Source organism: Myotis daubentonii, chromosome 7 (assembly GCF_963259705.1).
Source record: "Myotis daubentonii chromosome 7, mMyoDau2.1, whole genome shotgun sequence".
In the NCBI taxonomy this organism is placed as follows: Eukaryota; Metazoa; Chordata; class Mammalia; order Chiroptera; family Vespertilionidae; genus Myotis; species Myotis daubentonii.
This window is the reverse complement of record NC_081846.1, coordinates 45,073,722-45,088,918: the sequence shown is the minus strand read 5'-3', so window position 1 is coordinate 45,088,918 and position 15,197 is coordinate 45,073,722. Positions and strand designations below refer to the sequence as shown.

Below are 15,197 nucleotides of genomic sequence, written 5' to 3'. Positions count from 1 at the left end.
CACTCAGTGCTTTATACCACTCTTAATTTCATGACCACATAAATCCACAAAATCACAAATTCTCTAGAGATGTTTTTCTAACATATATAGAATTCTATAACCTTAACTTTGTAGAAGCTTTAAAAACTTATTTCTAAAAACCATCTGCTATGTCTTCAGAAGTCTATCATTCTACCAGTTCTCCAACTTTTTAGTCTCAAGACCTCTTCTAAACTCTTAAATATTACTGAGGTCCTGAAAAGCTTTTGTTCATGTAAGTTGTGTATATATTAAAATATATTTTTATTGATGTCAGAGAGGAAGAAAGAGGGAGAGGGAGAGAGAGAAACATCAATGATGAGAGAGAATCATTTATTGGCTGCCTCCTGCACACCCCCTACTGGGGATCGAGCCCAGAACCCAGGCATGCGCTCTTGACTGAAATCAAACCCGGGACCCTTCAGACCAAAAGCCAATGCTCTATCCACTTAGCCAAACCAGCTAGGGCTAGTTGCATATTTTAATATTTGTTGGCTATATTAGAAATTATGAGAAATTTAAATTAAAAATAATAAGTCTATTAAATGTTAACACAAATTAACATTTTATGAAAAACAACTATTTCCCAAAAAATAAAAAGTTTGATGAGAAGAGAGGTCATGTTTGATATTTTTGCAAATCTTTTTTTATTTATTTTTATTTTTTGGTTAATCCTCACCAGAGGACATTTTTCCACTGATTTTTAGGGAGCGTGGAAGAGAGAGGGAAAGATAGAGAAACGTCTTTGTGAAAGAAACACATCAATTGGTTGCCTGGGCCTGGGAGGAGCCTGCAACCAAGGTACGTGCCCTTCACTGGAATCAAACCTGGGATCCTGTTGTCTGCAGGCCAATGCTCTATCCACTGAGCCAAATCAGCTAGGGTTGCAAATCTCTTTAATGTCTAGGTTAAAAGATAACTTGAGTCTCATATATGCTTCTACAATCAATCTGTTGCAATATGTGGTTTGTGCTGAAGCACATGAAGAATATCTAGTCTCACAAAAACATGTGGCTGGAAAAGGAAGGAGTAATTTGATAGCCTTTGGCCAATTATGTGTATCCTTTGATACTACACCAAACTTGACAACTAGCAATTTCTTAAAGGTCGGTTGCAATGTAGAATCTGAAACCATGTTGGTAAACTTTCCAAATGCTTTGTTACTGTTCTACCCCTAATTTTAAATGGATCTCTTACCCATGCATGATTTTGTAAAATGAGCTGGTCACTTGAAAACTACTGGTTCACTGAGTAATCATAAACATCTTCCAAACATTAGTGCATATCCTATCTAATAAAAGAGAAACATGGTAATTAGCGTACAACCGCTACCCTTCCCATTGGCTAATCAGGGCAATATGCAAATTAACTGCCAGCCAAGATGGCGGCCAGCAGCCAGGCAGCTTGAAACTAACATGAGGCTTGCTTGCTTCAGTGACAGAGGACTCCAACGTTCCCCACCTGCCGCTGCAGGCCTCTGAGCTGCAACTCTGAGCGTGACTGAGGGTGGCATCACAACCTCCCGATGGCCCTGCTCTGTGCATGACAGGGGGCGGTGCCCCAACTCCCCAATCGGCCTTGCTCTGAGCCCGACCAGGGGCTGCACCTAGGGATTGGGCCTGCCCTCTGCCACCCAGGAGCAGGCCTAAGCCAGCAGGTCGTTATCTCCCGAGGGGTCCCAGACTGCGAGAGGGCACAGGCCGGGCTGAGGGACCCCCCTCTCCCCTGAGTGCACAAATTTTTGTGCACCGGGCCTCTAGTATATATATATGGCTCAGCGACTGAACACTGGAACAACCGGAACGACCAACCAACCAGTCGCTATGATGCGCACTGACCACCAGGGGGCAGACGCTCAATGCAGGAGCTAACCCCTGGTGGTCGGTGTGCTCGCACAGTGGTAGCACCACTTGGCTGACCAGGATGAGCGGCTGCTCCCGCATTGGGAGCAGTTGCTAGCAGGCCCAAGGTGAGGCTGAATCTCTGCACCTATCAAATACCTGAGACAATCCAGACTGGCCTGACCCCACCAGCTCTCTAAGGTGTGTTCTAGAAAGAGCGCAGGGAGCTGACATAGGCAGATGGTAAGAGGGGATGTGACTGTGGACCCCCCAGGGAGGCTGTTCTGATGACTGAGGATCCTAGAGCACAGCTGCCTTGAACATCCCCGATGGTATTACCGACCTAGCATCACACAACAAGGACATTCACCAAGTGGCTTTGGGGTGCAAAGCTCTCCATCAGGTTCCTCCAAAACACAGAACATGCCTTTACCCAAGACATTACCCCAAAATATCAGCTCAGACTTATTTCCTCATTCAGCAGTCGCTCAGAGGGTGGGTCACAGCCGCTCAGCTAACCAGTATAAGCAGCGCTCCCACAGCTGACCGATCCCTGCGGGCCACGTCCCTCACCAATGCACGAATCTGTGCACCAGGCCTCTAGTTTTATTATAATATAGTATTTAAAAAATCCTATTTATTAAAAATATCACCATCCATATCTCATCAGAAAAGTAATTATTCACAAGCTATCAAGATCATAGAAGTAGATTCAAGTTTTCCCAAATTCTAATTTTCACCATAAAACCCAAATTTTACCATTGACAATAAATACTGTTATGTTTTTTTCCTTTAAGTAATGCTCACTTCATTCATTTTTTAAGACAAGATCTCACTTAAATACATCTGTCCCAATAACCAGCTTGTCAGTCATCCTTTCAAGTAAAAAGTGTTTCATGAAATTAGTATCTAGTTCAGCTTGCAACTCACACAACTACACAAATAAAAAACATTTTTCTAATACAATCATTTTAAAGTGCTTTATTAAAAGTATACTTTTTAACACAAAAAAAATTACAAAGACATGTAGCAGGAACTGCAAATCAAAAACCCAAGGTACCACTTCATACTAATTAAGATAACTATAATGAAAAAAGGAGAAACCAAGATGGCGGCATAAGTAAACACCGGAGTTTGCTGCCTCAAACAACCACTTCAAAAATACAACTAAAAGCAAAACGGACATCATTCAGAACCACAGGAAGGCTGGCTGAGTGGAAATTCCACAACTAGAAGGAAAGAGAAAAGCATACCGAGACTCAGAGGAGACGCAGTGCAGAAGCAAAATACAAAGGTGCGGAGGTGCGTGCGCAGTGGGCGGCCGGCTGAGGGGCGGTTTTCAATCGGGAGGGAGTCTCAGGCTCTGGGCTCCAGTTCCGGGCGAGTCTCTGGGGACCCAGACTCAAACGGGAGAAGCGGGACTGTCTGGCATATGTCGGAACTCGAGGGCAGCTTTCTCTCGGAGGGGCTGACAGGGATTTCCAGGACACTGAGAAGCCGAGACGCCATAACTGCTAGCCCTGCCCTGTTGATCCCATGGGACCCACCCCACCCAAGCCCTGCAGGGAGGCTTTTGCTGGGTAGACTCAGGCAAAGGCTAGATTAGCACCTCCCTAGAGATCCAGGAGCCAGGAAACCCAGAGGTCAGAGTGGGACCATCCAGTTTGCAGCTCCATGGAACCATAAAAGACACACTCAGGGAGCACCAAAGCCCCATTGAAGCAAGTCTTGCCCCAGAGGGGTGTCTCCAGCACAGAAGTTCTCCCACTGCAGACACAGCTGACTCTCACAGCCATTTGGCCTGGAGGTCAATTACTCTCAGTGATACCTACAACAATCAAGGCTTAACTACAACAAGACTGTGCACAAAGACCACAACGGGGTGCACCAAGAGTGTCCACCTCAGGTAATTGGGGAGGCTGAACCACTGGGCCCTAGAGGACACTTAGCACAGAAAACCACTTTATCAACAAAGGGAAGCATAAAAAATACAGAGACAAAGAAAAAGGACACAAATGACAGAAATGGAGGAAAGCAAACTACTGGATATAGAGTTCAAAACCACACTTTTAAGGTTTTTCAAGAATTTTCTAGAAACCGCCGATAAATTTAATGAGACCCTCAAGAAATCTAATGAGACCCTCGAGGTTGTGATAAAGGACCAACTAGAAATTAAGCATACACTGACTGAAATAAAGAATATTATACAGACTCCCAACAGCAGACTAGAGGATTGCAAGAATCAAGTCAACGATTTGAAATACGAAGAAGCAAAACACACCCAACTGGAAAAGCAAAATGAAAAAAGAATCCAAAAATACAAAGATAGTGTAAGGAGCCTCTGGAACAGCTTCAAGCGTACCAACATCCGAATTGTAGGGGTGCCAGAAGATGAGAGAGAGCAAGATATTGAAAACCTATTTGAAGAAATAATGACAGGAAACTTCCCCCACCTGGTGAAAGAAATAGACTTACATGTTCAGGAAGCGCAGAGAACCCCAAACAAAAGGAATCCAAAGAGGACCACACCAAGACACATCATCATTAAAATGCCAAGAGCAAAAGACAAAGAGAGAATCTTAAAAGCAGCAAGAGAAAGAAACTCAGTTACCTACAAGGGAGTACCCATACGACTGTCAGCTGATTTCTCAACAGAAACTTTGCAGGCCAGAAGGGAGTGGCAAGAAATATTCAAAGTGATGAATGCCAAGAACCTACAACCAAGATGACTTTATCCAGCAAAGCTATCATTCAGAATTGAAGGTCAGATAAACAGCTTCACAGATAAGAAAAAGCTAAAGGAGTTCATCACCACCAAACCAGTACTATATGAAATGCTGAAAGGTATCCTTTAAGAAGAGGAAGAAGAAGGTAAAGATACAAATTATGAACAACAAATACACATCTATCAACAAGTGAACCTGAAAATCAAGTGAATAATCTGATGAACAGAATGAACTGGTGATTATAATAGAATCAGGGGCATAGAAAGGGAGTGGACTGGCTATTCTTGGGGGGGCAAGGGGTGAGGGAGATGTGGGAAGAGACTGGACAAAAATCGTGCACCTATGGATGAGGACAATGGGTGGGGAGTGAGGGAGGAGGGTGGGGTGGGAACTGGGTGGAGGGGAGTTATGGGGGGGAAAAAGAGGAACAAATGTAATAATCTGAACAATAAAGCTTCAATTAATAATTTTTTTAAAAAAAGGACAACGATAAATGGTGGTAAGGATGCAGAGAAACTGGAACCCTCACACATTGCTTGTGCGAGTGTACAAGGTGCAATCACTTTAGGAAACCATTTTGGAAGATCCCCAAAATGTTAAATATAGAATTACCATACAATCTAGCAATTCCACTGCTAAATATATATCCAAAAAAATGAATGCATGTCCACACACAAAATATGTACACATAATATTCATAGCAGCATTATTCATAACTAGAGGCCCAGTGAACAGATTTGTGCACCAGTGGGGTCCCTCAGCCTGGCCTGCACCCTCTCGCAATCTGGGACCCCTTGGGGGATGTTGGACTGCTGGTTTCAGCCTGATCCCCACAGGCCTAGGCCGAAACCAGCAGTCCAACATCCCGAGGGATGTAGTAGTGCACAAAGCCACAGGTGGCCGAGCAGGAGCCTGAGCCCTGGCCGGGAGCCACACTGCTCCCACTCATCTCAGGCCCCACTGCGCCTGCAGCCATTTGGTAGCACTGCTGCGAAGGCAGGAGGGGCTCGTGCTGCCACAGCTGCATTTGCCATCCGTGAGCCCGACATCTGGCGCCCGTCAGTCACCTGAGCAGCGCTCCCACTGTGGGAGCGCACTGATCACTAGGAGGCAGCTCCCGCATTGAGAGTCTTCCCCCTGGTGGTCAGTGCACGTCATAGCGATCAGTCGATCAGTCGCTTAGGCTTTTATATGTAGAGATAGCCAAAACATAGAAACCTTGTCCATCAACAGATAAATGAATAAAATATGGGATATTCATACACTGGAATATTATTCAACCACAAAAAGAATCTTGAAAATATTATGCTAAATGAAAGAAGCCAGATGCAAAAAGCCATTTATTATATGATTTCATTAATATGAAATGGAATTCTACTGATATGAAAGGCAAATTCAGAAAGACAGAAAATAGATTAGTGATTGCCAAGGGCTAAGGTGTGGTGTGTGTTGAGAGGAAACTGGGGTGGGGGGGGGGGGGGTGATGAAAATGCTCTAAAATTAGATAGTGGTGATGGTTGCACAAGTCTATGACTATATTAAAAATCACTGAATTGTATACTTTAAAGGGTGAATGTTATGGGTTGTGACTTACATTTCAATAAAGGTACTATTTTTTAAAAACATTCACACTCAAGGTTCAAGATTTAGTAAAAATAACTATTTAGACTAGTTTAACAAGATAATTCTTCAGTGAAATGCATGTTTAACTGCAAGTGCAATGTCATAAAGAATATAACTAGTATAGTTTTGTGTCACTGCTTTGATTTGTGCTAAGACACAAGCAGTTTTAGCCACCATCAGCGAAAATGTCAACACAATGAAAAAGACAAATACCTTCAGTATTATTATGAAAAGTAGTTTGACCTCAAGGACCTCTAAGAGAGTCATAGAGATTCCCCAGGGGTCCACAGACTACACTTTGAGAACTGTTGCTCTAAACCACAGCTTCAGAAGACTCAAGTGCAATTAAAGGCTGTCCAAGAACAGACCTGAGGCTTTAAGACAATTCCAATTTTCTAAGCATATACTGCAAATTTTTCAAAAGAAAAAAAGGTAGTCTTTATTGTGATGGAAATTATTTCAATAAATTAAATTTAAGCATCCCAATTTAAGAATTTAGAATCACTGACTTAATGGAGGGTTAAAATCTCCACAAAATCCCACCCTGCCAGAGTGACTCAACTGAGTGAGCTCCTCCTGTGCACCAAAAGATTGACGGTTAAATTCCCAGTCAAGGCACATACCCAGGTTGCAGGTTCTCAAATATGAAAAGTAAAATATCAAAGTTTCTCTCTCACATTGATGTTTTTCTCTTTCTCTCCCCATTTCCCTGCCCCCTCTTTTCTTTCCTGTCTCTCTAGGTCAATGAAAAACATATCCTTAGGTAAGAATTTAAGTATTAAAAAAAAATTAAAATCTCCAAAAAAGAACAAATTAAAGTAGAAGAGTAAAAGGATTTAGTACAACAGAGTAAGATGTCATCTAAATAAACAACATTATAACACATAATGTTCATAGCATTTCTTTTAAAACTATTCTATTCTAATTCTTGCACAAAAAAAGAGTAGACTTCTGAAATTTCTACCCCATACTATAAAATAACAACATGTCTAGCACAACTAAGTTCAAAGCCCACTGCACACTTATAAGAATAAACTGTCGCCGAAACCGGTTTGGCTCAGTGGATAGAGCGTCGGCCTGCGGACTGAAAGGTCCCGGGTTCGATTCCGGTCAAGGGCATGTACCTGGGTTGCGGGCACACATCCCCAGTGGGAGATGTGCAGGGGGCAGCTGATCGATGTTTCTCTCTCATCGATGTTTCTAACTCTCTATCTCTCTCCCTTCCTCTCTGTAAAAAATCAATAAAATATATTAAAAAAAAAGAAAAAAAGAATAAACTGTCAAAGAATCAAAGAATTTTAGGTCTGGGAAGCTAACTTAGATATAGTTACTTAGTCCAACAACCCAATTTTACATGATGAGGAAACTGAGTTTTGCAAGAGAAAAAGTAACTTGCCCAAAATCACACAGCTAGCTAGCTACTGGCTGAGACAATAGTACCATGTTTTTACTATGCCAGATTCCCCAATTAGATATAGTGCAGAAAACACTGAACTTACATCACACCAAGGATGACCAAGACACTTTACCTGCCAAATAAAAATTTTGTAATGTCTGACAACACCAATCAGATGTGAAAACAAATACAGAATTGAGTAAAGAAAAACTACAAATATACTGGCATAATGGAGAAATAAATCCTTGACTTCAAAAACTACAAAATTTCAATGAACAATTTGGAAGACACTTTGATGTCTCCTTTTCATACAAATTAAGGGTAACATCTCTAAAGATAGATACTGATAAACATCTAACGCAAAATATTTCCTTACATATTAACAAATCACTGAACCTATCTATGGTTACAATATGACTTAAGACTTACCTGCAGGACTGTCAGCATTCTCTCCTGGGTGTAGCTGTATACCAGTAGAATCTATAGAGTTTACTGTAACTGTCTGTAGATTTGGCAACTGACCAGTGCTTAGACTAACTGGAGTTGAAGTCAGGGCTCCACCTGCTGCAACTTGACCAAGCGTAAGTGTCTGAACAGGTGTCAAAGTTATTTGTTGGGCAGCAGTATTCTGTATTTGCAAATTCTGCAAGTTCTGGACCCCTTGTACTTGAAAGGTTTGCCAAGTTATTTGTCCAGAAGGGGACACTGTCTGTGCCTGAATTAAAAAGGTTCCAGGATTCAGCTGCAACTGAAGATTTTGCAATGCCTGTTGTGATATATTTTGACCACTTGCTTGCACACCATGGATTGTCTGTGGTGTAATACCTTGCACAATTTGGGCTTGACTGGTTGGATGCTGAGACTCTTGAAGTTGTAGATGTTGTACAACAGGCTGTGCTGTAGAAACCTGAATATTCTGAGCCTGTGTCTCTTCAGAAACAGGCGACTGGATGTAATTTCCCTGAAGATCTGAAGAATGGACTTGCCCACTAGACGTAGTCAAGCTATTTGTGTTTTGTTGCAATATACCTGTACTATCTATAGTAACAGGCAACTGTGATGAAGAGGACGTTGGCACAAATAAATCTGTATCAGTATTAGTTTCATTAATATCAGGAGAAACCCGCTCACCAGTCCTTTCTGAATTGTCTGAACTATCCATAGCTTGTCCTGTATTTATCAAATGTCCATCGGCATTAATGCCTGCAGTCATTGTCTGAGAACTGCCCGAGAGTCCCAAAGAATCTAGATCAACACTGTTGATTGGTACAAAGGTAATATTTCCTGGCAAACCAAGAGGCACATTAGCAACTACTTGGGTTTGGCCAGGAAAAGATGAACCACCAATTGTAACTCCCTGAACCTGGACTTGACCAGTCTGTGGTATGAGATTCTGAATATTAGCAGGAGGTGTTCCAGAGGCAAGCAAGGTTTGATTAGAGCCAGGAATGATCTGAATTTGACCACTTTCTTGATTTATACCTCCATTATCTGAAGTTCCTGTGAAGCCAATCTGAACCTGTTGACCATCTGTTGACTGAATCTGTGGTATTACTTGATATTGAACATTGGACACTGTACCATTCGATGACTCTGATCCTGGTGCAACTGAAAATATTTGTTGATTCTGCAAATTCTGAAGGGGAAGAACATACTGCCCACTCGAAGTAGCAGCACTGGGAATCTGTACTAGATTACCCGCTTCATCTTTTATAGTTGTAGGTGTGGCTGACAAAACCTCCCATCGGTTTGGTGCTCCTCCTAACTGTACAGCAGCCAAATCACCTGTCTGGATGAAGAAAACAAAAATTGTTTTGAGATATATATTTGTAGTAGAGTTAAACCAGTCCTCAAAACTCTAAAAACTGATACAAATCCTACTACCTAAAAATAAAAGTTATCTTAATAACACAGTGGAGTTCAAATATAGAAGCAGTACTATATAACCTACAGCCCTGGTTAGAGCATCACCTGATACACCACAGTTGCAGGTTCGATCCCCCATCAAAGCACGTACAAGAATCAACCAATGAATGCACAAATTAAGTGGAACAACAAATCGATCTTGATAGTCTGAGTTCAGGCTCTCTCTCTTCCTCTCTCCCCGCCCTTCTCTCTTAAAAATTTCAGAAAATAAACTACAATAATTATCATTTCCAATTTTTTTATTGTAAAAATAACCCATGCTATTTGAGCAGGAAAAAATTTCAGTAAGCAGTCTTTGCTTTATGACCATTAACTGATCTTTTATTCCCTCATCTATGATCTCTAATGATATACAATTAAAAATAATAGAAGTGGCTAGAAAAAAAGTATAAACAGCTCAAACCAAACATACCTTAAACACTGAAAAAAAATTCAAAAAATATACAATGCACTAAAATATCAGGTGCATTATATATGAGAAAAAAAGAAACATTAGTGCAGTGTTATCAAACCATGTGAATTAGATTTGTATATTATTGGTCTAAACCTTTAATGAAATAATTAAAGCAACTCTTTTATGGCATGTATTAATGCACTCCAGAGCAAACTCATGGCTAGGGATATTCTACTAGCAATTCTTTATTTTTCCCATGAATTACTTTTAAAAAAATGACACCTTTAAAAATTTAACGAGGAAAGGTTATTGCCCCATGACTACATGGCAAAGTCACCCCATCTGAAAAGTTTTTCTAAGATCCAAGAGCCAGAGGATATAAACTGTGGCTTTACCTAGTATTCTTTTTAAGTTTACAGTAAAGTGACCAGCATTTACATTTTGCAATCTGTGACCTGTTAGAAACTCAGGTATCATCCCAATACTTCAAAAATAAGATTTGAAAAACACCAGTGTAGAAAAGCAAAACGCAATAAAATCCTACATGTCAATGTCAAAGGACAGATTTGTTAGGGCATAGTAACAGTAATGTCTAGCATTTGAGCTGTGTTTTTTTTTTAATGCCAAGTACCCTAATTGGGGTTTATGAGATTTTATTATTTATTCCTTTCAACAATCCTGAGGTAGGTGTTACCATTATTCACATTTCACAGAGGAGAAAATTGAGGGACAAATCACAGAGCTAACAAATGCCAAGACAAGATATAAAACTAGGCCAAGTCAAACTCCAGAACCTAGGCCCTTAAATTACTATACCACACTGTCTCCCACTAAGACCAGGATAAAGACATGAGGAATAAAACCCTATATTAATTACCATCAAAATAAAACAACTCCTATCCCACTTCCTTCTAGATCTATGTGATTTCCTAAAACACCACATATCAGTAGACAATGAGAGCATACGCATATCTAGCCCAGCATTCTAAACCTAGGATCCATGCCTGAGTTTCAAAGCATCTTTGAATCCTCTAATAGCGTACCAACTTTTTGAGAAAGTGAAAAGTATAATGGGGGAGTGGAGGATACTCTGTCTAGGGTTTAAACATATTCTCAAAAAAGGTCTGTGACCATAAAAAAAGGTTAGACAAATACTGTTCTCTCAACATAACCCATTCCACATTTTTAATACAAATATCACAGAACCAGAAGATCTTAAAAGTTTATTAAAGAAACTCATTACCTGATTTTCATATAGAAGCACAGTTAAAAGTATCTATTTCAATGAATAAAACCACAGTATTAATGACACAATTCAAGATATTTGTGCATATCTGTTAAAATGAAATAAACATATGAGTAATCCCATGAAATACACAATCTTTTCCATCAAATGGTTCACAATCTATCCAAGCAGCCATACACATAATATGCTACTATATGTGAAAAGAATATACTAGCCATATGATCAAAATACTATTTGGGAACATAAAAGACTAAAAAACAAATATCTCATATAAGTTATATTTAAAGTAACCTTAGAATAAAATTTAATAATTCATTTTGGGTAGTTAGGAAATAGAGACAGAGGAATTAATAAAGGTATAAAAACAATAAAGTCACAGACAAAAAGAAACATATAGGTTGGTGTTCAAGAGAGGATCCAGAAAAGGCTCAGATTCAGAGAAAAGGAGAACAGAACTAGACATTTTTATCAGGGCCTATAGTAAATGGCTTTGTAGATTCTGCTAAGAAGTTTGGACTTTATCCTGCAGACAGTGAATGAAAGCTATAAAAGGTACAATCAGATCTGTTTTATAAAGATAAACTAAGTGAAGGAGACTGAAAGGCGGAAGAGAGTACAAGCAGAGAAACTGTGGGACCAGTACAAACATCTAAGCCTGAACTAAAACAGTGATCACTTAAGTACAATCTTTTGCCCTAGTCAGTTTGGCTCAGTGGATAGAGCGTTGGCCTGAGGACCAAGGGGTCCCGGGTTCAATTCCGGTGAAGAGCACATACCTTGGTTGTGGACTCGTGCAGGAGGCAACCAATCGATGTAAGACACATCAATGTTTCTGTCTTTCCCTCTCCCTTTCACTCTCCCTAAAAATCAATGGAAAAATATCCTCGGGTGAGGATTAACAAACAAAAAATAATTAAATGAATGAATGAATGAATAATACAATCTTTTAAATCTATTAAACTTATTAAAATGAAGCACCAAACATTAATGTCACACATCATTCAACTTCTATCTGGTACAGAAATTAGAAGGTTAAGTCATCTTTCCTTATGTTAAAGTAACAATTCACATTTCATTTCAGTCTCTCTTGGCATTTTAAATAAACTAAAGATATGTTAATCTGTACTTTATACTGAAACCTGCAGTACAGTATGTCTAAAAACCAATTCTTATCTTAAGGTTATTGATCACCTTTAAAGAATCAACTGTTGAATTTTTTTCTGACTAGCATTAAATTTACAATTATTTAACTTATATAAAAGAATCTAGTGTCTCAGATACAAATTAACTTTATAATGCTAGCATTTAGACCCTTTATCATCTTTTTAAAAGTTAACTTATGACATATAATGTATTCTTTTCACAGAAATAGGGCAGATAGTCAACCATCAGTGAACAGCTTTCTAGACAAGAAATTCTTTGAAAATAAATACAACTACTCAAATGACAACTCTGAGTAAATACTATCCAAGCACACCCCTCCCTCTCCAGAAGCTAAATAAACTGTAGTACCACTTTTTTCCAACAAAGCAGGTCATTAATTGAAGGGAAATCCCCTCCTCCAAAAAAGAAACTACCAAAAAAAGGGAAATCCCCAAATCTAGGACAAAATGATTTGAACATTTTTTAATAAAGGGAAAAACATATAAAAATATTTATGCCCTGGCATGTGTCTCAGTGTTTAGAGCATCCTCCCTTACACTGAAGGGTAGAGGATTCCAGGAGAGAGCACATAAGCAGGTTGCGGGTTTGATTCCAGTTGGGGGGCATACATGAGGCAGCCAATTGATGTTTCTCTATCACATCAATGTCTGTCTGTCTGTGTCTCTCTGTCTCTCTCTCTCTGTCTCTCTCTCTCTCTCTCTCTCTCTCTCTCTCTCCCTCCTTCCTTCCTTTCTCTCTCTCTCTCTCTCTCTCTCTCTCTCTCTCTCTCTCTCTCCTTCCTTTCTCTCTCTCTCTCTCTCTCTCTCTCTCTCTCTCTCTCTCTCTCTCAGTCCCTCCCTCCCTCCCTTCCACCCTCTCCTGCCTTCCCTCCCTCCCTCTCCTCCCCCCTTCCTCTCTCTCTGAAATCAATGGAAAAAAATGTCCTCAAGCGAGGATTAAAATTTATTTATTTATGTGTTTATGCATTTATTAATGTTGTTTATTTATTTGTTTATTTAGCCCACGCCGGGGGGGGGGGGGGGATAGCTAGGAACAGCAAGAGATAATTTAATAAAGAAAAAAAAATACAGCAATAAGCCCTAGCTGGTTTGGCTCAGTGGATAGAGCGTCAGCCCTGGACTGAAGAGTCCCGGGTTCAATTTTGAGCAAGGGCCTGTACTTCGGTTGCAGGCTCAGGCTCAATCCTGACCCTGGTCGGGGCATGCGGGAGGCAGCCAATCAATGTGTTTCGCTCACATTGATGTTTCTCTTTGTGTCTTTCCTCCTCCCTTCCACTCTCTAAATATTCTTGGGTGAGGATTAACAAAAAGAAGAAGAAAGCAATAAAAGATGTTTTTCTTTAATGAAATAACTTACAGTTTTAAAAGATTTACTAAATGCTAATTTTTTAAACCCTCACTACAGAATCTTTTTTAAAATTATTTTTAGAGAGAGGAAGGGAGAAACATCAATGTGAGAAAGAAACGATCAGTTTGCCCCCTACAAGCCCAAACTCGGGCCCCAACCGGGGATCACACCTGCAACCTAGGTTGTCCTCTGACAGGGAATCGGACCTGTAACCTTTTGATACACGGGACGATGCTCCAAACAAGTGAGCCACTCAGTCAGGGCTGTGTTCTTTTTTTTTTTTTTTTTTTAACGGAATGAGGAAAAATACTTAATCAGAAAACTACTAGACTTCCATGATTTAAGCTAAGATTGTGCTGGGGAAAGAGGACTATATTGCGCTAGCGAAAAGTTCTGGTCTGAGTTCTGGTCCTAGCTAGAACTGTAGAATTGTGTGTGATTTAGAGCAGAACTTCTGTTAAAAATGGAGAAAGTATTACCCTAGAGCAGCGGTTCTCAAACTGTGGGTCCGCGACCTCTTTGGCGGTCGAACGACCCTTTCACAGAGGTCGCCTAAGACCATCCTGCATATCAGATATTTACATTACAATTCATAACAGTAGCAACATTACAGTTATGAAATAGCAACGAAAATAATTTTATGGTTGGGTCACAACATGAGGAACTGTATTTAAAGGGTCAGAAGGTTGAGAACCACTGCCCTAGAGGGTTGTAAGAATCAAAACTGCTAACCTTTACAAACTATAAGGCCTTATACAATCCTAAGGCATCATTATGATTACCAAAATTTTAAGGACAGATTTGAAAAACACCCATTAGATGACTAGCACAATTCCTGGATCAAAGATCAGTAGGTATTTGTTGAATGAATAGTTAAAGGTATCTTACTTTAAAACCATTGCAAAGAAAGTGATAGAAAAAAATGGATAAAACTGACCCTGAGATATTAGAGTCTTCTGTGAAAAACTACATCAATTTGAAACCTATTTATTTCCATAACTCCATAATGAATAAGTCCCAGATATTTCAAACTACAAAGCCTACTAAGATCATTCATTTGTAAGAAATTTCAGCAGCAGCATACCACGAAAAGACAGTACTCTAGATACCAAAAGGGAAAGGGTTAAATTAGAAAATCATCTAAGAGCAAAAAGAGCTGTAAAAACTCTGCTGTTAGGCTATCTGGAACTACTATATAAAACAAAGGAAGAGAGAGCATAAAATCACATAACCCAGGCAAGAACTAGTATTTGGTTTAGGATCAAGACAACCCTTTACATAAACTTCACACTAAAAGAAAAATCCACCAGTGTTTCTCTCAGTAACTTTAACATTCTCACTTGACAACAAACAAACAAAATGCTATCTAAATACTTCCCATATTTAGGTGGAAGTTGGCATTACTGTAAAAAATTGTAACTGAAGGTACTCTAAGGTTCCTTCTGCATATAAACACATAATTACACAGTGAAAGGACCACAACCCAGAGTAGCCCTGAAACGCTACTAGAGCAGTT

The 15,197-nt window shown here is 39.8% G+C and overlaps 1 protein-coding gene across 3 annotated transcripts in view; it reads right to left on the bottom strand.

The window, feature by feature from the left end:
- SP3 (Sp3 transcription factor) overlaps positions 1 to 15,197 on the bottom strand; it is a 51,574-nt gene that overhangs the window by 31,561 nt on the left and 4,816 nt on the right. For 2 of the 3 annotated variants that reach the window (XR_009453817.1, XM_059704045.1), the window contains exon 4: positions 8,034 to 9,393. Coding sequence is in view for 2 of the 3 variants with exons in the window: in XM_059704045.1 (XP_059560028.1) it covers positions 8,034 to 9,393 (1,360 nt within the window). In the remaining variant the exon portion in view is untranslated. Of the gene's footprint in view, positions 1 to 8,033; positions 9,394 to 11,946; positions 12,010 to 15,197 lie in introns of those variants that run through there. The other variant, XM_059704046.1, reaches the window with a different exon arrangement.